The sequence below is a fragment of the Ruditapes philippinarum genome, unplaced genomic scaffold (assembly GCF_026571515.1).
Source record: "Ruditapes philippinarum isolate M1 unplaced genomic scaffold, ASM2657151v2 ctg6729_1_1_1_1, whole genome shotgun sequence".
NCBI classification, from domain to species: domain Eukaryota; kingdom Metazoa; phylum Mollusca; class Bivalvia; order Venerida; family Veneridae; genus Ruditapes; species Ruditapes philippinarum.
In genome coordinates, this window is record NW_026853938.1 from 19231 (window position 1) to 42542 (window position 23312).

At 31.6% G+C, this 23312-nt stretch overlaps 1 protein-coding gene across 1 annotated transcript in view; it reads left to right on the forward strand.

The window, feature by feature from the left end:
* The window catches only part of LOC132738453 (protein jagged-1-like), a gene marked incomplete at its 5' end in the record, with an annotated part of 38041 nt that extends 15076 nt beyond the window's left edge, over window positions 1-22965 (forward strand). Inside the window, 4 exons of the mRNA XM_060725957.1 lie at window positions 292-414; window positions 16395-16733; window positions 17040-17511; window positions 18400-22965. Of these exons, the coding sequence (XP_060581940.1) occupies window positions 292-414; window positions 16395-16733; window positions 17040-17511; window positions 18400-18619 (1154 nt within the window). The remainder of the gene's footprint in view (window positions 1-291; window positions 415-16394; window positions 16734-17039; window positions 17512-18399) is intronic.
* Window positions 22966-23312: the final 347 nt, after the last annotated feature.

The following is a 23312-nucleotide window of genomic DNA, read 5'->3' on the forward strand; positions in this document are numbered from 1 at the left end:
ACTTTATGATGTCTGGACAGAGGGATATGAAAGCTTGCCTTAATCGATACATGTTATACTAACATTCACTTTATGCTGACATTCATATTTAGTTTAATACATGTAAAGGGGAATACGAAGTATCCAGAAAAAAGATCCATAAAGATTAAAGAGAAGACAAAGTTTGTCAGATTGACTGAATAATTTCACGTAATTGTAAAGATGTCATTGCTAAGGATTGCATATTCCAGTAATGATTATTGTTCATTATAATCAGATTTAACGAAATTTCAACTGTACTTTTTTCTGAAGGTTGGACCGGTCAAGATTGTGACAGGAGTGTTGATGACTGTAAAAGTAATGAATGTCGTAATGGTGGTATTTGTATTGATGGGTACATGTCATACACGTGCAGATGTCCTGAACGATATACAGGTAACTTTCTGGTACCGTAGTGTACAATTTCAATGAGTGGAATTTGATGTAAGATGTTTGATTATTAATGTCACTGTGCCGTTTACAATTTTGATACAAATATATTTTAAACTGAATTTGATCAAAAAGATTGTATTATATATTTATATTAAAGCGGCCGTTTTGTTCAAAAAGAATTCTATATTGTTTTCAATAATTTTGTCTTGAAAAAGTGAATCATATAATTGTTAGGCCTTTTTAAAAACAGTGTACCGAGAGCTATTTATTTGGCACCATGGACGTTCCTTTCTAAAATAGAAGATGGGATATTCTTGTATAACACACAGAATTATCTACTCTATTCGCGTTGCTAGAAAAACCAGAAAAACTGTTTAACATCCCAATGTAAGACAACTCGCGTGCTTTAACCGACGTAATTTATGAATGAATTGCGTTCTTTGAATGTCGTCATTTGGCCGTAACATTTTTACGCTACTGTAAGTGAAAAGTGCCAAACGAGCATATTAGTTTTGATAATTTCCGAAAGATAATTAAAATGTTAAATGCAAGTTAAGAGTCGTTTAACACCGGCTATCGCCACAGACTGAACAAAATATCTAGCTCTCGAGTATCTGTTTCGCGGAAACTCAGCAGAAATTGTGCAAAAAGGAAGGTTCGAATTCATTTCACCACTAGGATACTCTGGTTTATGTTCATATTTCTTAATGTCTTAAATTATATTTGATTGTTTTCCCTACGTTTCGTCCAATAAGAATGCCTGAATTTGAAAATTTCTGAGAGCCTTTTATGCATAAACTTGGTTCAACAGTGCATAGTTAACCATTCATTTACGTCGCCGCGGTATAAACATTACCCGTATCTATGAAAAGTAGACAACGCTTAGTTAGTGAGTCCTGCGATCGTGTTTGACTTACATCTTAATTTTTGCGACGGACGCGCCCTCAGGCGCGTTCAGAGCTATGTCATCTACACATGGGATTTCGTCGGCTACAATCGAGCAAGTGTCCTTAACCGAATAACAGCCCAAGAAAAAGTGCATGAATTTGATCCTATGAAACTCCCTTACTTTGTCGGGATATCTTAAAAAAAACTTCCATATTTAGCCTTTTCAATTTCAAATTAAGTTATCCAAGTTAAAATATGAACGTATTTGATTGATAAAAACGCTGTAGCTCCGTATAGTATTATTGCGCAATATGCAAATAACTGCTGAAACGATTTACCGGTGTCGAAAATGTAGGACAGCAAATTATGCTATAATTAAGGAGTAAGCTCAATAATTCGTAGAAATCATAAGTAGGAAATAAATATTTCTCCAATAAACAAAAAATTTTTATTAACAGATCAAAAGTTTTTCGTGACTCAGCAGTTCTAGAATATCTCGCGCATTAATTACATAATTTTCTAGGTCACGATATAATTTAACCTGTATAATAGATAACACTATTCTAAAAATAGATTTTACCCAATCACCACTACATCACCTGTGCTGACTTTCGGACAAGCGATTAGGTAGTACACATTCTGCATGTAATAAATCAGCGGATACTTACTTTGTTTACATGCAATATAGAAGTTTTTGGCGTCCGCGCCGAAGCGCGATGAAATCAGATTTTGTGAAAGGGCGACATCAACTTCTCGGACCTTTTCGTCGGCCATAATAGCCGATCATTCCGATTGGTATGAGGGTTTTTTATTATCAAAACTGAAATGTCGCGAACAATGAATAGCAACTGGAGAATTTTGCAATGCAAACATATTCATATGAAATAATCTTTTTCGTCAATTAATAGCGCTCTTCGGGTTTTTTTATTTATCCTTTTGTAGTACACAGCATAGGAACTCTGGAACTGGACCGCATTTTGCGACGCATAAATCCGAATCCGTACCGGCTTTACATTTTGTTTGTCCGACCTTTGAATATCTTTTCATATTATGCGAGAGGGTGGTTTTTTATTATATAATCTCAATTTAATATAATCTGCTATTTTAAAAATCAGTCAAATTTACGGTATATTGAAAAAAGAAAAGGAGTGACATCCGCCATTTACCGCAACGTTCGGCGTAAGTTATCCCCCTTGATATGTTTGATTTTTGTTTTAATTTTTCTAGTATTCTCTTTATGTCACTCAATACATGGAAAACTTTCACATTTCCTAGTAATGAATACCAAATGAGTGCCTAAAATATTTATTTATGGATCATGTTTTAATATTCCTTTTTTCTGTTAGGCAAAATCAGTTGGACCACGTTAACAAATCAAAACACGAATACGCCCGTTATAATGCCACCTATACATGTCAACACGTGTAAGCAATAAACCGTGAAAGTTATATCCGGACGATAGTTGAAAGTTAACAACGATAACGGGAACATAATTCTGAAAAAATAGTAATCAGTTGTAGCCAAAGGGGAAAAACTCATGCCGAACGTTGCGGCAAATGGCGGAATTCACTCCTTGTCATTTTTATAATACCGTAAAATTTGACCAGTTTTAAAAGAGACAGATTGGGTTCGATTGATAATATATTTTTTGAGGCCATATACTCGGATAATACTAAAAGATATTTAGATGTAGCAGAAACGTTTTTAAAAACCGTTATACACGATCGGAAATATGCGCCGCAATCTGCGGTCCCGTTCTGGAGTTCCTATGGTACACAGTGTGTTATTATTGGAGAGGTCATCAGACCTCTCCACAGTGTTCAGACTGATTGCTGGCGCGTCCATTTTTTGCGTATCAGATTGTAGTGAATGAATCCCATTTAAAGCGTAAAATCATTAGGTCTCCTATCGGTAATTCCCGGTCTCTCCAGGTCTATTTTGACCGGGATTTACTAGAGACTGGCAAATAGTACCATACGTTTATTGTCCGGTCTCTCCCGGTTTTCGAGTAAATGTTAAATGATATCGTTACAGATAAATCATTTTTTTCGCAAAATGAATGTTAGTCACTTAGTTTGGTTACAATAATTAATAAACGCAGATCAACTCTCAAAATTGATTATTATTATACATAAACATACAATTCGACCAAAAAAACCCACCAACAACAATAGCATGTTTCATTTTATTTATATGAGATAAAAACAATAAATATGTACAACGATTGAGTAAAGAGGTACATTTTTATGGTACTTATATGACACCATCAACTTTGAAACATTTTATTTAATTTGTTATTCGTGTTTAGTAAAGATGCTGAGGAATTATTCTAAGTTACAAATTAAATTTTATGAATTATTCAATTGATTGATAATTTAAAAAATGATAAAGAAAAATACAAATGTACATGTACATGGTTTAAGAATAAACAATATAATATATTGAAAGATTAACCATAATTTACTGACTTTTTCCAGTTAATTTTTGACTTATAATCGTCGGTCAATATGACAATTGAATTCTTAAAATTTATTTTACAATTTTAATTGAAAAAAGTAGTAAACGTAGTAAAGTATTAAAATAACACATAAAACACAAAAAAGAAAGAAAAAGAAAACAATATTCATAAAATATGTAAAAAAAATATTAAAATAAATATTACAATTATTGTATAATAAAACAATTATGCTCAACATGGTAATATAACCAGTGTCATATTGTTACTAAGTGTGAACAGATACCATAAGAGGGGGTCTTCGCTAATAGCGATAACATAATAAGGGAAATACACAAGTGTGGTGTTGATCATGCCTTACACAAATGGATTATAAATGATAGTATATATCCGTTTCTATTAATAATCACGATATTACATTTATGACCATAAAAATAACAATTATAATATAATATTATATATGTATTTTATTATTTCAAAAATGTAAAAGAACTATTGATTTTGTCTACTATTTTGATGTTCCAAAGAATTGAAATTCTATCAAATCACCAATATTAATGATAATATAAAAAAATACCCCCTATATAGTAAAAATAAACTTATACCATATGGGGAGTATATTTTGAATATCATTGACCTATATATTTTGGATATTATCGTTAATATTCATAAAATTTCAAGTTCCTGTGGAAAAAAAGTAATATTCTAATCTCTAACATGCCTACTAAAGTTCATAATGAACTATGTCTTTCGCCCGCTCATTCATAAGTGAAATACAATTCTGGTAAGAAACCAATTAACCATTCAAAAGTTTATAAGAATATCTTGTCATCATATATATGTCTACTAGTTTATCTTCACTTGCTGCATTTCTTGTTTGGATGCTCTTTGATGCTTTGCATCAATGCTTTTTTTGTATACAATTATAAGAAGCAAACAAGTTGAAAATGAAATTTAGTGTGAAATAGAAAGGGACAACTAAACACTGTAGTGCTTAAGTGACATTTAAATTAAAATTAAAACGATGTGCTCTGGCCTCTTCATCTTTACCTTGTAAATGAAAAAAAATATAAATACACAATTAATTGATGATTGTTTTAACCAAAAATATTTTTAATGAGACATATCCAAGAGAAATAAAAATTAAAATACTAATGTTTTATATTTTAGTGTGTATAAGCCAACTATGATATAACACGAAGCAATTCTAATTAACATTCTCGCATGTATTATGTATTATGCTTGACGTTTATTTGTATGGTTTTATTTTAGAAATATTTCGTTGACAGTTTTTTTTATTCTTTTTACAAATAAATCGATAAGGACACTGATTTACAAGTTTTACAAGAGTTTTGAGGCATAAATTTCATTCTATATTTAAAAATTTGGACGTGTTCTGCTTGAAAGTAGAAAATCTGATTGATTTCAGATTGGGACACCTAAAATCGATTGCTCTACAAATCTCGAACTTGTATGGAACAAATTGTCTCTGTTATATCTTTTGTGTTTTTTTTTCTGAAAAAGCCTTGCATGTCCGTCGCATTCAGTGCATTCAGCACTTTGATTTATTATAGGGTCCCGATGCGGACAAGATTTACAGGCATGTTTAGTTTCCCCCTGCAAAAACAATGGCATATGTACTAATATCACTAGCAGTATCAGTTGCACGTGCCCAGTGCAATGGACAGGACTCCATTGCACTGAAGAAGTTGATTTTTGTGAAGATAACCGTTGTCAAAATTCAGCATGTGTTGCTCTGGAAACAACTTATTCTTGTTCATGTAACAGTGGTTGGACAGGACAATACTGCGACGTCAATATTAATGAATGTCAGAATAACCCGTGCCAGAATAATGCCACGTGTGTTGATAATGCTGGTAGCTTTACTTGCACACGTGCATAGAAGGATTTATTGGTTTGTAACGATTATTCATCTTGACATCATGTATTCATGCGAAAAATATGGCGACCTTACTGAGAAAAATTAAAAGTACTCCTATTCTTTCAACATTTTAATACATGTATTATGTTATCTTCTTTTTTTCTAAAACTTTAATTAGATGATTATTCTACAATTTTCTATTTCCGGTCTTCTGTTTGTAACAATATACATATACTTGTATGCACGACAGTCTAATAATATCCGATTAAATAAAATATAATATTAAGAAGGCGTTATAACCCAAAACAAGAGGCGTAATAACGCGAAAAGGCGTAGTGACGCGAAACAAAGGCGTAGTAACGCAAAAAAGGCGTAGTAACGCCAATGAAAAGCATATTTACGCGAATCAAAAGGCGTTATTATGCATAAAAGCGTAAAAGCGTTATAACGCGAATCAAAGGCGTTATAACGCGACTCAAAAGGCGTAATAACGCCAAAAAAAGGTGTTTTACGCGAATTTAATACCATAACTCTTATCAGTGGCTAAGTAATATAAGAAAGGAAGAACAATATTGATCTAAATGAATTGCTTAATATGTGGTATAATTTTCAATTCCTAATGCCACAGTCTGATTAATAAATCTCTTATTAGGAAATGCTTTCAACCAATTGGAGGCAAACTATCACCCAACTATTAGATACTTCCTAATTTGAACAGTCTTGTTTTACAAAGAAAAAGAAGACAATGTCTCCTTATTATGACTGAAATGAAACGCTATCACCCTTTTTAGCGTACCTATCAATAATTAAGATACACTTAGTTTATTACACTTTGACCCTAATGTGACTTTCTAATACCTTACGTTTTTCATATTTCATAACCTGCGAAAAGACATGGTATGGGAAAAGTTTTGGGGAAATTCCCGTATTCATTAATATATGTTAAAAATGGGGAAATTTTGAAATGGGATGTAGGGGCCCGTTTATTTATAAAGTCCGTATGACTATTTTACGATTTCCTTTCATCGTAATATAGGGGAAAACTTTGTGTAGGGAAGCCCCGTTTTTTTCTAAATAGGGAATTTTTTTACCCCCGGTATTTACAAAAATCAAAATTCCGAAATCGTGCAAATCGGATTTGTTATAAAATAGGAATGAAAATTTTACTTGTAAATGCTTTTTTTGTTGAGAAAAGAATAGCCTGTTTATATTTTGTCAGACTTTTGACTTAACACAATGAAAAATTTCCCGGGAGTTTTAACGGCAATTGCGTCCAAATTTTAATTGTCAGTTGCACAGAACGTGTAAGACATCCACCTGTAACATGCAGACGCGGTATTCTAGGTTTGCTTTTTAGCATACACCCGCAGATAAATAGCGAATACTTTACAATTGCGATTGACTATTAGATAGTACTGTTTTGCATTATAGTGAATCATGTTATTTTGTAATTTCCTTTTCATTATCATTATAATATTTTATAATGATAAGCCAAACATTAGAAAATGATAAAGTTGAAATTGTGATGTTCAAAACATGAATGAATTATAATAAAATCGTGAATCTGTGAAGTTGAAATCGTGAAAGTTAAAATAATTGTGAAATCACGAAGATGAAATCGGGATTGTCCACACAGCAATTAAATTTTACGTTGATATATGTCCTATAAAAAATAGGCTATACATAATATAATACATATACTTGCATATGTAAAAAAAACCCAATGATATCTCATTCATTCATTCATTCATTCATTCATTCATTCATTCATTCATTCATTCATTCATTTATTTATTCATTCATTCATTCATTCATTCATTCATTCATTCATTCATTCATTCATTCATTCATTGAATCAATCAACCAATCATTCATTCATTTATTTATTCATTCATTCATTGCTCATTTATTCATATATTTCTTATTTATCATTTATTTATTTATTTGTTTATTTATTTATTTAATCAACCAATCATTCATTCATTTATTCATACATTCATTCATTACTCATTTATTCATATATTTCTTATTAATTAATTAATTAATTTAATCTTTTATTTCAGGAAACAAAGATTTGCGTTTCTGTACACAAGTTTTGAATAGAAATCTTATGAAGTTCCGAATTCCCCAATTTTAGTTCTTTTCGCGCCGGTCTATGTATGAACATTAATTTGGTTTAATGCCACGTGCTGTTTCCCATAATTCGGAAGGGACCAATCTGATTAAAGCCGGTATTTGATCCGGATATTGTCGATAAAGCGCAGGGGGTATATCGGTGTCCGGTTTTCTCCATAAGGTAAGGTTAGCGCATTGGTTTGTTGAATGTCTTAAACGGGTCTATTTTCTAATATTAAATTCATGTACGAAAATGGGAATTTAAATTGTGTCTCATAACCGAGTTCTTGGGTGATTATGTTCCGATATTTAAAGGGACTCCTAACCCGACATATTAAAATGTGAAACAAGATAGCTGCTATATTCTTTCCAAATGTCTTTTTTGGCAGCGGTGTGTTGTTGTTATCCTTTAAAATTTGGCGGAAAATTCGTCATTTAAACAGACACAATTAAGAGTTTATCTTCTTAAGTAACTTAAAAAGTACCCTGCGCCGGTTCCATTTATTATAGTTAACAGCTGAATCGGGATGGTTGTCCTGGGGGTGTATGTAATGTGTATGTTAAAAGTGATGTCAATTATTCAAAGGGGGCATTTTTTAAAATCTATTCCTCCGGTTTCCTGCCCCCCCTTTCATCAGCGTGTTTCTGATAATTCGGTGATTTAAACATTGTTCAGGACGGGAAAGGGCCGTGCTTGAAAGTTACTTTTTGTTCTTTTTTAAATTTTTGTTTGGAAACTTTTTTGTAAAGAAAATTTTTTTTTAAAAAAAAAATTTTGTCGTGGGTTTAAATTTAAAAACTAAATTAGACTAAAAAATTTATTTTGATGAAAAATATTTTTAAATTTTGGATTTTAAATTTTTCCCGTTACCCCCAATATTTTTTACTGATAAAGTTTTTTTTTAATTAGGGAAATCCGCGGAATGTGGGGGATCTTTATACTTTTTTATGGGGTATGTGGGAAAGTAAGTAATTTATTTATTTTTAATGGGGACGGCAAAAGTCCCCCCTTTCCCCTGGGTTCTCGAAAGCCCCCCCCATTTTAAAAATTGAACCAGGTGGACAAAAGCCCCCCCCCAATTGAAATTTACACGTTGGACAACCCCCCCCCCCCCCTGTCAAAAATACAGGGAGGACAAAAGCCTTTCCCCCCTTCCATCTCCGTCTATTCTCTTCGTCAGTTTAATCTGGAACTTAAAATGTATTTTTAAAATAAATGAAATTTGTTTTAAAAAAGATTTTACTTTAAAATTTAAATTTAAAAGGTCAAATTCTAATTTGATTTATTGTTGTAATTTCGTACTTTTATAATTTCATTGTGATATTGAAATGTTTTTTTGTTTACTTTTATACTTATTGCTTGCCAGTCAATGTAATGCAATTAGTTTCAAGAGGTCGCTTTTTCAAGTTTTCAAGGAAAAAAAAAGTTTGAAAGGGGGCCATAACTGGTCAGATTTATTTTTGAAGTATGACCCAAGTTTCCCGAACCCTGGGCGTTTAAAATAGAAAGTTCGTATTGGTCATAAAACCTTAGGGAGGATTTTGGGTTTGAATGGGAACTGGGGTGGGGGGCTTTTGCCTTGTGAAATTTTTAATGGGGTCTTTTGGGTTTTTACCGGGCTTATTTTGTTTCCATTAAATTTGTGTAATTTTATAAATATTTCTTTTGCGCTTCTAAAACCGTCTTTTATTATTCATCCATCATCATTATATTATTTTTTATTATTTTATTATCAAACTATTTCTCATCTTATCATCTATCATTATTTTATTTTTATTATTTTATTATTATTTTATTTATTTTTTTATTATTATTTTATTATTATTTTATTTTATTATTATTATCAAAAATAACACTTTGGCATTAAATCAAAGTTTTGCCTATGAAAAGTATCATGGTTATGTTATTACATATATGCAAAGTTATCGTTTTGGAACATATTATTTCCCCATTTTAATATTGCATTTTTTGGATCGAAATAAGGGTCTTGTATGCAAGATTTTTCCGCTTATCCCGACCTTGTATATGAAAATCCGTTTGGCATTTTAAATGCTAAAATGCTTTATTACACAAACGGTTATTAGGCAATATCACGCGTTTTTTCAAAAACAGCCCAATTTGAGTTAAAGCGTTGGTTTGTAATCACGTGAATCCTATCACAATCGAAATAGCGCGGGCGAAATTGTGAAAAAAGAAAAACGGGATTGGAAATGGTAGTAAATAAAATGGCAGAATTATTGGCAAAACAAAGGTAGGTTTTAAAGTTTATTTTTTATTTCGTTTGCCATATTTCAATATTGCGGGCAATAGAAATAGTTGGCTTTTGTGAACAACAGCTTATTTTCAGGGTTAATGATTTGTTTTTTAGAAAAACTTTAACACTGGTTTTTAATTTGTTTCGCTTCCTATGGCCCCGGATTTAGATAAATTAAACAGGGATATATCCCTAAATTTTAGACTGGAAAGGTTTACGAGTTTTGATTTTGATTTTTTACTGTTCTTTTTCATTTAATTTTGTATGAAAAATGCAAAAAAAAAAATTGAAAAGGGCATTTTATTAAATGCGTTACTATCCCTTAGGGTGAAAAAAGCACCCAGTTAAAATTACGACATTTTAAACACCGGATGTCAAAGGTTTACAGCCCCTGGACATGGTAGTTGAAAGGGATTAATCGTTTGTGTTGGACACGACCTATGATGCTTGATTGGTCAAACTGATTGGACCTTTTAATCTTAAGCGATTTTCAATTTCACTTTAACAGCAGGTGCGAATCAATGTGCAAGAAAGATTTTTCTATCGAAAAGGACACTCAAAATTTATTTATTTTTACTAGTATTAAATTTGTTTGTAGCCGAAAATAGGGTTTTTGTTTTATTATTCAATTAATAACAACAAATATCAGATTTTAACAGATTAACATATTTTACAAAGAAAATTGCTTGTTCTTCTAAAAAAATAGGTTTTTTTAAATTAAATTGTTTTATAGTCTTTAATTTAAGAGGAGAATCTTGTTTTTATTCGGTTTTTTTTTTTACCAAATCCCCTTATTTGTGCAAAATAAGTCAATTTTAAGGACTCCGCTCTTTTTCAATTTTACACTTTTTTTAAGTTTCGGTACACATGTTGTTTATTATTTTCTTATTTATTTTTAACCTATTCCCTTAAATGAATTAAAAAATTTAAACAAAAATAGGAAAAAAATTTTCTTTTTTGTTTAATCATATTACATTTAGATGAATAAATAAAATGAAAATAATTGTCAGAATTTTTTTTTTACACTAATACAAAGAATGTGTATGATTGCATTTTTTGGCCGGCAGGTTTTAAGTTTAAAGTTAACTGTTAATCCACTTACCCTTGGGTGTCAAAATATGAACCGCCGTCACGAACAAAAAACATAAATGGGTTTGCGGCCCATGGTTTCCAGCACCGCCTGCGCCTCCGGCAGTCTGCGATCCAGGTCCACCGCTTTCGCTTCGGTTTCTTTGTTTAATTTAAGGTTTGTAAAGCGAACAGGCATTTGGTCCTGATCAGGACTTACGGGATGCACGGTGGTCGCTCGCGGGATTGCGCAGGTGGTCTGGATCCCTTGCTGGTTCGCAAACCATTATGTTGGTTTTTTCGTGCCGCGGCTATTATTGTTTTTTTTAACATTGATATGAAGCTTAGGATCAGGGCCTTGTTGTCGGTATGTAAGAATTTTTTAAAACTCTGAATTTAAATATCGCAAGAACCAGAAGTTTTAAAACGGTTTTTGTTTGTATTTGTTTTTGGCATTAATAGTAATTAGCAAGTCCCGGGTCCTTAGTCGCTATCTCGGAAAGACAATCTTGGTTTTCATTCATTTTTTGGTTATTTAATTAACGTTATTCAGGTTACCCGATTTTTAATTGTATTACATAACGAAGTTTTCGACATTTACAATGGTTTTTTTTTGGAACAATTAAAAATTTTAATATTTTTTCTTTTATAATTAAAAATCTTTGTTTAGTTTTTAAGATAAAACATTACGGCATCTAGGGTGATTATCGCAGGGTCAGTTCACAAACAGGCGGCCTCTGTTTGCGGGAAACAGTTATTTAATATTTCCTTATATGAAATTTAAACGCTTTAAAACTATTATTGCAGTTTGTTTACATCACACATTTTTCGACTTCCATATTTTGGACCTTTTATTAAATTTCACATAAAGCAATACTCGGTTATTACTCGCAACCGCACGAACACACAAATAAATAAACTACACGATGCACATCAAATGAACATCGTTCCTACAGTATTAACCACTTTCGCACCATGTGATCATCACTTATGAAATATTTTTCAATGTGCTCTTATATTTTTTATGCTGAAGTTTATTATTGATTTTTTCAGGACAGTTTTAAATTCTTCTAGAAATGCAACTGTCCCTCTTTACCGCAATTGTAGATGAAGGCAAGTATGTATGGTAGCAAGTTATATTAGTGAAGTTCACGTATATATATTGTTGTTTTGTGAAATAGAATAAGACAATTTACACGGACATACTGTCTGTAAAAGAAGAGTTACCAGGACTCATATATATTCCCACTCTGTAATGAATCATGTGTTTTTTCTTTTCAGGCAAGTTCAATTTCCTTAATTACACGCATTTGTTTGACCAGAATAAATGTTTGGGTTGTTATACATACATTGGGGTTCCTCTTTTATATCTTGTTGAATCAATTTCTTAAGCGGAATGATGTCACACTTATAAAATGATGTCAATTAACTTTAATTACAGGCTATTATGATATAAGCATTTTGCCGGCGGCATTTTGAAAATTGCTTTAAACCTTACTTTGCTTTTAATATGCAAAATCAAATTATATAAATATAAGAATTTAAATCGAACAACAAACAATGGTTTGACATTAGATGGCATGTGCATGCGAGCTTTTTATTTTATTAAATTAGTTTTCTTTTCTTAAACATATTACTGTTATCAAAAATTGTTATTTCTTTACAGTTTAATCACTCTTTAATGTGTTAATGATATGTGTTAGTATTCTTTTGCAGTGCAATAGTATTTTGGGGCAAAAATTAACTATAGTTTGAAACGTCTGGGGTTAAAATTATGCCTTTTCCCTATAAGTTTGCCCCCCCCAACTTGGGTTTAAAAGGTAAATATAGTACTTTAAAAAAAATGAAAAAGTTTAAAAGAAAATTTACAGCCCTTTATTTAAACTTTCAAAAAATGTACAAAATTTCCTTTCCTATTTAATTATAAAAACAATAAATTTTTTTGGGGAAAAAAAGGTTTCCCAAACCCGAGCCTAGCGTCTTGCAAATTTTATTTACCACAAAACCCTTCCCTTCCCGCATTACGTTTAGAGTTTTTGGGAAAAATTTTTTGGGGGTTTTTAAATTTTTATAGAGGGCCCGTTTGAAGATAACAAACACAATTTTGATATGGTTTTTTCACCCTGATAGTGGACTTGAAACCCCCTCGTATTAATTATCATATAAACACCAACCTAACTTGTGCGCCGTAGGAAAATATTTGCGTTGATTACGTAATGTTTTCAACGTGCGCACGCTTAATAAGTCGCATTTCGCATTGGGTTTAACTAAAATTTTTCCTTGTTTTTTATGCAATTGTCCACAATATATTTACGTATATTTTTATTATCTGAATTTGATTTATTATATAGTTATGTTAGGTAAAGGGAGGATTATTTTGATTTATTTCGTGAGTTATCACTTTTTTTTAGAATGGGACCACCACGGTAGCTTTCTTTGGTTCAACTATTACCTAGCTTTAAACAGTCTTAACAATTTAAAAAAATTTCTACCACTTTGTAATTGAAGGTATTTTCGTTGCTGAGATGTTTTTGAAACAATTTGAAATTGAAAACAAATTAAAATGCAAAATTTTTTAAGATTAACGTTTTAATATAAATGGAAGGGTTTACTGGGTATTCCGCCTTTTACTTAACGGTTCATTGTGCAAAACAAACGGATCTACATCTGAGATTTAAAAATATCTTTCTTTTTAATCCTTTTTTCAAAAACGAATTGATCCTACTAACTCGATGGCTAATTTAATTGTAAAACGTCAAAAGATTATGTCTGCACTTTTTCCAAATACAATTGCTTATTTTTTTTACATATATTTTTCATTTAAAAAACTCTTTACCATAGAGCCCAAAGATACCATTTCTTTATCTTTAAAGGTTGGTGAAATAAATATATTGTTTAAAGGGGTTTATAACAAAACATCTATTTAACTTTAATCCGTTTCATAGATTAAATCTTTCATTTAAATCCTGTGTAAATGGTTGCTTATAAAAATTCTTTTTCCTAATTAATATTTAATAATTTTGAAAATTTGGTTTAGGAAAAAAGTATAAATGTCTAGCTTTTAAAATGGTTGTTGTTGTTTTTTGAAAGTTGTGATAAAATATTTCTGCACTATTTTAAACGGATTTTAAAATCTCTTTTTCGATACCAAAATGCCGAAAGGGTTTTTTAATTTTAGATAACCCTTTCCTACGTCACGAAAAAGACACCGTCACATGGTTACGTAAATTCCTAAAAGATGATTAATATTTAAAATGTTTTTTTGAACTGTTTTTTGAAAAGCGAAATTTTTGTGAATTGGATTTTTAGTTTTTTAATTCTATTTTTTTTAAACTTTTTTAATTTAAACCCAATTTTTGCTATGGCCCCATTTTCTAAATATATTTTGAATGTTAAAGAAAAAATGTATGGAAAATTTTTTCAAAAAATTTTTTGGTGTATTTCCAAATGGTCATAAAAAACATTGTTAGATAAATAGAATCGAACTTCAAGTTGGTATAGGTTTTTTTCTTAGATTTAAAAGGTTTACGGCTTTGAAAATATTCGAAACATGTACATGTTAACTTCGATCTCTAAGAATTTCTGCAGTTGCGGATTTTCTCCATGTGATATGTTCTGACTCTGTTAATCGATCATACGGGTTATTCGCCGTTCCGTTGCAACGCTACATTATTTTGTCCCCTCTGGAATAAAGGCTTTGCCAACAATAATGGCTGTTGTTAGCGAAGAACATGTTTTTTTGTTAATATATTGTATAATATTGAATATATGTTTTGAATAATAAATATTTTTAAGAGTGACTCATTTTTTGGTTTTTTTACTTTATTATTTGAAATACTTTCCAATTTTTGAAGTAAAGTTCTTAAGCATTATGACTTTACCATTTCCCATTTTCAAAATGTTGTAAATAAAAACATGTTCCTATTGGCCAAGGTCTGCATTTCGGTCCATGTATACGTGTCACTTATATGTAATGCTGCTTTTGATTATTATCTTGTATCTTCTTTTATCAAGAAAATACAGTTCTGTATTCCCTCTTGACAACTAAAAAATGCAATTCGTATACCCCCTGTATATATTGAAATACGATTCCGTATTTCCCCTGTATATGTAGAAAATACGACTCCGTATATTTTCTGTTATGTAGAAAAATACGGATTCCGTATATCATCTGTATATGTGGAAAATACGAGTTCCGTATATCCTCTGTATATTGTAGATATACGGTTCCGTATATCCTCTGTATTACGTAAGAAATACGAGTCCGTATATCCTCTGTTATACGTAGAAAATACGGTCCCGTATATCCTTTGGTTATATTTATAGTATACTAGGGGATTAACAACCTTAATATAGTCCGGTATACGGGATTTTTATTCTCCGTATACTTCAAAAAGTTCGAACAAATATTATATGTTATATGGGGCAAATCCGGAATTTCCGTATTGGCCTGATGCATATTACGGACTTCCCGTTATACCCGGTGGCTGTTCCCTATACGGGACTCCGTTTATACTTTGGTCCGTATATTCGACGATATCCGGGTACACCCCGTATATTTCAAAAATACGGGACCGTATTATTCCGTTATATCAGTATATTTTTCGCAGTGATAGCATATTACATATAGCCTAACGAGGAACCACAATCACATAATTAGAAAATACTACCAGGTTACAGGACATATCCGTAGATGTTAAAACATATGACGCACATACGATAGTGACATGTGTAAACTAAATAATGTGATACATATGAATTCACAGTAACTGCACGCAAGCCAAAGGACCTATAAGTCACCCAGTTACCTTATATTGACAAATAACAAAGAGTCTCCATTAGTGTATGAGAAATAATTTAATTATTACTGCGCAAATGAAATGATAGTTTTTGTAAATTCATATTATATAATTTTAAACTAGTATATATCTTCATCAATAAATCATATTGATATTGTTCTTCCTTTCTTACGTTACTATGCCATTTGATTAGTACTTATATGGTATTAAATTGGCGATATAACGCCTTCTGATTTGCATTATTACGACTTTTGATTCGCGTTACTATGCCTTTTTTATTTTATTTGATACTATTAGGCTTTTGTATGTATGTCATCAAGTTCATAGTTTGCAATTGGCAAAATCTGACGGAAGATTTTTCTAACCTTTCATTTTATTGTCACCGTGTCAACGTTTTATTGGTACCATTTTGGTATATAAATGATTTTGACCAAAAAGATAAAAATATTTATTTTTTGGGTTAGGTATACTAAACAGACTTTTACTAGTTTTGTCACACGTGTCTTAAATATTTGTTATAGGGTCTCGGTGTGAACAAGATATAAACGAGTGTTCTGAATCCCCGTGCAAAAACAACGGCACCTGTAATAATTATATCGGGGGTTTCAATTGCGCGTGCGCCGTGCAATGGACAGGACTGGATTGCACTGAAGAAGTTGATTTTTGTGAAGATAACCTTTGTCAAAATTCAGCATGTGTTGCTTTCGGAACAACTTATTCTTGTTCCTGTAACAGTGGTTGGACAGGAAAATTTTGCGACGTCAATATTGATGAATGTCAGAATAACCCGTGCCAGAATAATGCCACGTGTGTTGATAATGCTGGAAGCTTTATTTGCACGTGCATAGAAGGATTCCATGGTTTGTAACGATTATTATTCATCTTGACATCATGTTTTCATGCGAAAAGCCAGCCTTATTTGTAAAATTAAATGTACTCATTTTCTTTAAACATTTTTATACATGATTAGTCATTTTCAACCATGTATCGTATGATAATTCTACAGTCATATCATTTTCTATTTCCGATCTTCTGTTATATGATATATACATATACATGTATTTATTTGAAGATGGTCTTATACTTAAGTATCAATCATACATCACACGACAACAACACTACGGTACTTGACCTTGACACAGATTAATGAATTGTTTATATTTTAGGACGTTATTGCGAGACAAACAAGGATGAGTGTTCCAGTTTTCCTTGTATGAACAATGGAACATGCACTGACCTTATCAATGACTTTCAGTGCCAATGTTCAAGTGGGTTTACTGGTTCTTTGTGCCAAAATGACGTCGACGAGTGCACGAGTTCTCCATGCAAGCACGGATCAACGTGTGAAAACCACGATGGCGGTTTTAACTGCCGTTGTGTAAATGGAACCGTCGGAGATTTGTGCGAAGGAAATATTAACGAATGTGAAAGTAATGGTTGCCAGAATGGCGGAACATGCATAGATCGTATTGGAATGTTTGAATGCGCATGCGACGATGAATTTACTGGTAAATTATGTGAAAAAGCTAATCCGACAGAGACTCACTGGTACGCAATTGGGATTATAATAGCAGCTGTTGTTGTTTTTGCAGCTGTTCTTGTAATCTTACGAACTGTAAAACATTACAGGAAATCAAGGTAAATAGTTAATAAAATCAAATGATTTAGTTTGTTTGATTTTAAGTCCAGCCGACAATGTAAAGGTCATATGGTGACTTTCGAGCTTTACATGTTGAAAAAGACTTCAGGTACACCTTTTTACATCATTTCAGGCACAAGCGGGCACCTGGGTTGGTCCAACGACCTACCGGAAAGGTAGCTAGTCGTTGGTAACTGTTGATTTAAAGAAAAGGCATATTTTCAACGGACAACCATTGGTTTAAACAGATTTATTTAAGCTCGATTGCGAAACAAGTTCTTGCAACTTATATTAATCACTTTCGAGTCCGCTTCCTGGAACCAACCAGTACTTGTGTCATATGAAGAAACATGGTCGTATCCCGAGTAGGGCTCGAACCCATGATCTCTGGGTTGAAAGGCAGACACCTTAACCACTAGGCCACCACTACCCTTGACAACAGACAACCATTGATCATGGTATGGTATCTGACACTGGCCAAGTTCACTGTCCATTGTGAATAATTGCAGTGACTGCAGAACTAAATTTATGTAAATCACGAGATAAATATAATATAAAATGAAAAATAAGGCAAAAAATGGCAACAAAATTTTCTGGTAGCAATGTTGTTGTTTTATTTCATTACCGAATTTTAATTTGATGTCAGAGAAAGCAGTTATACCTTGTAATTTTTTAATCTCAATGAGATTTAATCTTTTCAGAAATTACTGCATATTTCACTGCCATATAAATCTGATTTTATCTAAGCAGTTATATAAATTACTTTACTTTAAATTACATTTATACTGTCATGTTAATCAAAGTGTTGTAATAACAAAACCCTTATTATCATAATTATATGAAAATGTTCTGAGTAAATAGGCTGTTTTACTGTTTTGTTATTACAGGACGACATTTGGATCGGCACAAAGCAGGGCTACACAAGGAGATAGGAATTTTGATGGATTTGGTAATGTAAATGTTGTATATGATTACGCACAATCTCCGTGCGTTGAATCAACAGAGTACAAGCTAGCATCAGATGACGCACAACCTCCGTGTGTTAAAACAAAAGAGTACAAGCTAGCCTCAGATGACACAGAAAATATATATAGCAAAATAGACTGAGAGGACTTCCATTAACAAATCAGCAAATTTAGCAAAAGAGAAAAAAAGAGAAAAGAAAATCAATCAAATGCACAATCAAACAAAATATTATATAAACAAAAAAACAAAAACAAAAAACAACAAAAAAAAACATTTTAGCAATGCACATATGATCCGAAAATTGGTGAATGTACACGTATGAATAATCAATTGTAATGAATAATTGGTACATTGGTACATGTATATCTAAATGAATGTCATTATCAGTTGGTAAATATACATGTATCTATAATCAAAAGCCAAAATTAATTGGTACACATACATGTATATGTATGTATATGTCATGACTAATTGGTACATATACATGTTTATGTAAGTAAATGCCATTTTAATTGGTACATATATATGTACATATAAGTAAAAATAATAATTATTAATTGGTACATAAACATGATTATATAATCAAATTCAAATATCAAATGGTACATATACATGTATATATAATGAAATGGCATTATCAATTGGTACATACACATGTTTATATTAGAAAATGGTACATCAACATGTATATATTAGAAAATATCATTAATAGTTGGTACATACACATGTTTATATTAGCAAATGTCGTTAACCATTTTGGTGTGAAAAACTGAACCTGTATATGTAAGCAACTGTCATAAATGATCGATACGTATACACGTATATATAAGCAAATAGCATTAAGAATTGGTACATATAAAATGTACACATAAGCATGTCATTAATCATTTTAGTATGTAAAAACTGAACCTGTTGTCAAAATAATATACATGAGCTTTTATATATTTATCTTGTTTACGAATTATTTAGTACATCCTGTATTTATGAAATGAAATCGCTTGTCAACAATTTAACCATTACTTTACCCTACTGGAACCGAAAGTGATTTGTCTTTGCCAACAGTATTCTTAGAGGCAGACAAAACGGTCCGACCTTGTAGCTGACCCAAACTTGATATCCTTTAAATCTAAAATTACAGTTCAAAAATGGAAGCCAAACATTAGTCCATTTAACAAACTTCCGATTAAAAAGTATTTGGTTGATTGAAAAGTTTGGTGCCATGGAATAGCCTAAAAATGTGTTTCCTGGCATCATAGTAGCATGTCATAAAAACAACAACATTGGCTGTGATTTCGTAATGACTTACATGAAACTAGTACCTGAACTGATGTTAAGCTCGCTAACCACACAACTTTCTAAGTTAAAAGTTTAAAAAACAAAACAAACCAACGAAATTTGCACGGACAGACAACGCCAAAACAATATCCCCCTCCCGATTCCATCGGCGGGGTATATTAAACACGGCCTAATTTGTGAAATTTATTTGATCTGCTTTGCGTCTGGAACAGTCCGTTTGAAGTTAATACAATTACAGAAATTAAGCAAACAAAAGCATGGAGCTTGGTCAGACAGCTGGCCTGGCTCTATACTTTTGATGGCAAAGACAGGTCACTTGCGGCTACACCAGGTTAAGGGTTGATATAAAGGTAGAAACTTACCTTTCTTTAAGTTACACATGTACATTATAATATTTGTAGATAGAAGATTTGAAGGTTTTTAATTGTATATACTTGTGAATGTACATTTAAAGAAGAAACTTTTTTGTTTTCATAATGTGTATTAAGATTAATTTAAAATTTTTTTTTAATTTTCATATAAACAGAATTTTTAAAGCTTTAATATATTTACGATGATGATGATAATGATGATAATCATCCTCATCCTCCTCCTTATCATCATCATCATCATAATCATACTACTACTATTACTGCTGCTGCCACTACCACCACTACTACTACTACAATTATTATCATTATTATTATTATTATTGTTATTGATCATATGATAAAATTTGAGAATCAGAATTCTTTTTGGTTAGTTTAAACTACATGATAAATTATTCTGAAATTTTAAGTACTAGATAGCATATTTTCAACTCACACTAATCTTATTATTTTATGTGCTTTATCGTTCTTAAATATTTCTCAATCTAAGTGTTATCATTTAGGTTTCCGTTCTTCCAGTTATCATAAAAATATTTGGTTTATTTTATTTGATATGGTATTACAATAAAAATTTCTTTTCCTATTCACATACAAAATATGTATTTTCACAGATCATTAAACATTCCTCACACTATAATTTGATCATGTATTATATTTTTCTTTGGATAATTAGTCACCTATTTTATGTTTCTCACCAAATGTTTAGAATAATTGTTTTCATAATCATTGTGTCTTATAGGACCATTTTTACAGAATGCATGCTGATTTTAATTCATTATATATACAACCATAGTTTTATATCTTAACATATTACGCATTGATAAAATGTTTACTTACTTACTTACTTACTTACTTACTTGTTTCGTTACAGATACAATGACATGACGATCTCATATAATAGATCACATTATCAGTGTTCTTTTATATGTAGGCTGTCTAAGCCTATGATTGCATTTATCAGAATCTTTAAGCTATCCTTTGTGTCAGCCTGTCTAAGTTTCTGTATTTGTCAGATTATAAATTATCTTCCTTTTGTCAGACTGTCTAAGTCTCTGTATTTGTCATGTTATCAAAGGTCTCCCTTGTGTCAGACTGTCTAAGCCTCTGTGTTTTTCAGATTATCAATTATCTTCCATTTGTCAGATTATCTAAACCTCTGTATTTGTCCGGTTATCTTAGCTCTCTCTTGTCAAACCTGTCTAAGCCTCTGTATTTGTCAGATTATCTTAGCTCTCTCTTCTCAAACTGTCTAAGCCTCTGTATTTGTTCGGTTATCTTAACTCTCTCTTGTCAAACTGTCTAAGCCTCTGTATTTGTCCGATTATCTTAACTCTCTCCTGTCAAACTGTCTAAGCCTCTGTATTTGTTCGGTTATCTTAGCTCTCTCTTGTCAAACTGTCTAAGCCTCTATAATTGACATGTTATCAAAGCTCCCCGAGTGTCAGTCTGTTCAAATCTCCGTATTTGTCTGATTTACAAAGCTCTTCCTTTTGCCAGACTTCTAAGGCTTTGTATTTGTCAGATTATCAAAGCTGTCGTTTTATCAAACTATCTAAACCTCTGATTTCTTTTATCAGATTATTAAAGCTCTTGTTTGTATTAGACTAAGCCTCCGCTGTATCAGACTATCTAAGCCACAGGTTGTATGTATCAGATTGTCAAATCTCTTACTTGTGTTAGATATTCAATCATTTCATGTTATATTATTAAGGTTTGTTATCTTTGTACATAAAATGATAATACTGGGATCCTACATATTACCTTAAAACATTTTATGTTTTTTCGCTGTAACTTTTACATGTATTTAAAATAATGAAAAAGAATGGAATTTTACCCAAAAAATTATGGGTTCTTAATACACGTAAATATTCCTTTATCAAATATGAAATTAAACATTGACCGTAGAAATGTGTTTTTAAAGTAGGGCATTATAGCAGGAAAAAATCGTGAAGACAACTCAATTTACCGGACATTGTGTTTCAAAAAAATTTGAGGTCGTGAATTGAAATTAATCTTTAAATAATCAGCAAGGAAACTACGACTATTGAATGGCAAGGTTAAGATATCGGAAAAACCAAGTATGGCAGTATTAACTCAATTAACGTATTGATTCTTCATAATCCTAAAAGTATGAAACATTTTGATATTCAAATGGAATTCTGTTCTTTGTCATACAGTTTCCTTTGGTCATCATGTAGCATGTTGCAAAAGCAATAAAATCTACTTAATTTACAAATGTACATTTCATGTAGAATGTCCTCCCATGGGCGTTACCCGTTTCCTTATATGTTTTTTTTTAATTTTGCATTTCTTTGTAACAGACAACAATGAGATACTGTTTGAACTAAATTTAAAATTACTTTTTATCATTAAAATATGTTACGATTGTCTTATGCGATAACATTGAGAAGACATAGTAGTAAAACCTATCTAAAATAACCCATTAAGGGCCTCAATATTCGGGCATTCCAAGAACAGATTATTCCCCGGCATGACCAGGTCATGAAATAACTAGTAAACAAAAGGGTATGTTAGTAAATAAAGAACTGAATCAACAATATTTACTTGAGAGTGGTTTTGTTGTTATTTACTTTGAAATAGAAAGCGTGTGTACGATTCAGACCGGGTGATTTTTTAATCGAAGCAAAAAATAAAGACTCATTTGACAAGAATAGATTTTGTCCGGTAAAGTGATTGTCCGGTAAACATGAAGGATCCCAGTAAAGTTTTTTTCTGACAGCAACTGTATATACATTTTGAATCAATAACTTTTCATGTAAATAGCTTATATGTTTGAATAAATAAAAATATATACTTTAAAAATGAATGTTTTGTAATACATTGCTTAAGTAATGTAACTGACTCAACCTTTTAACATGCATCAATTTGCGCGTTCGTCACATCTGTCTGTGCACAGTCACCATATACGGCAAAGCTCCAGAAGGAGAAGAAGAACCTGGCTTAAATTCAGAGCAGTTCATTTATGTTTTGAGAGATTTTAATATCAAACTATTAATTAGAGCAGCCGACTGCATTAATTCTCTTCAGACTGTCCTTCTTCCGTACTGATGACATAGAGTTGTTCATCTCTAAACCTGCTGGCGACAACAGATTCTATACATGCGACCAGTTCAACCCACATATAACTGGTCTACTCTAGATATTCAGTC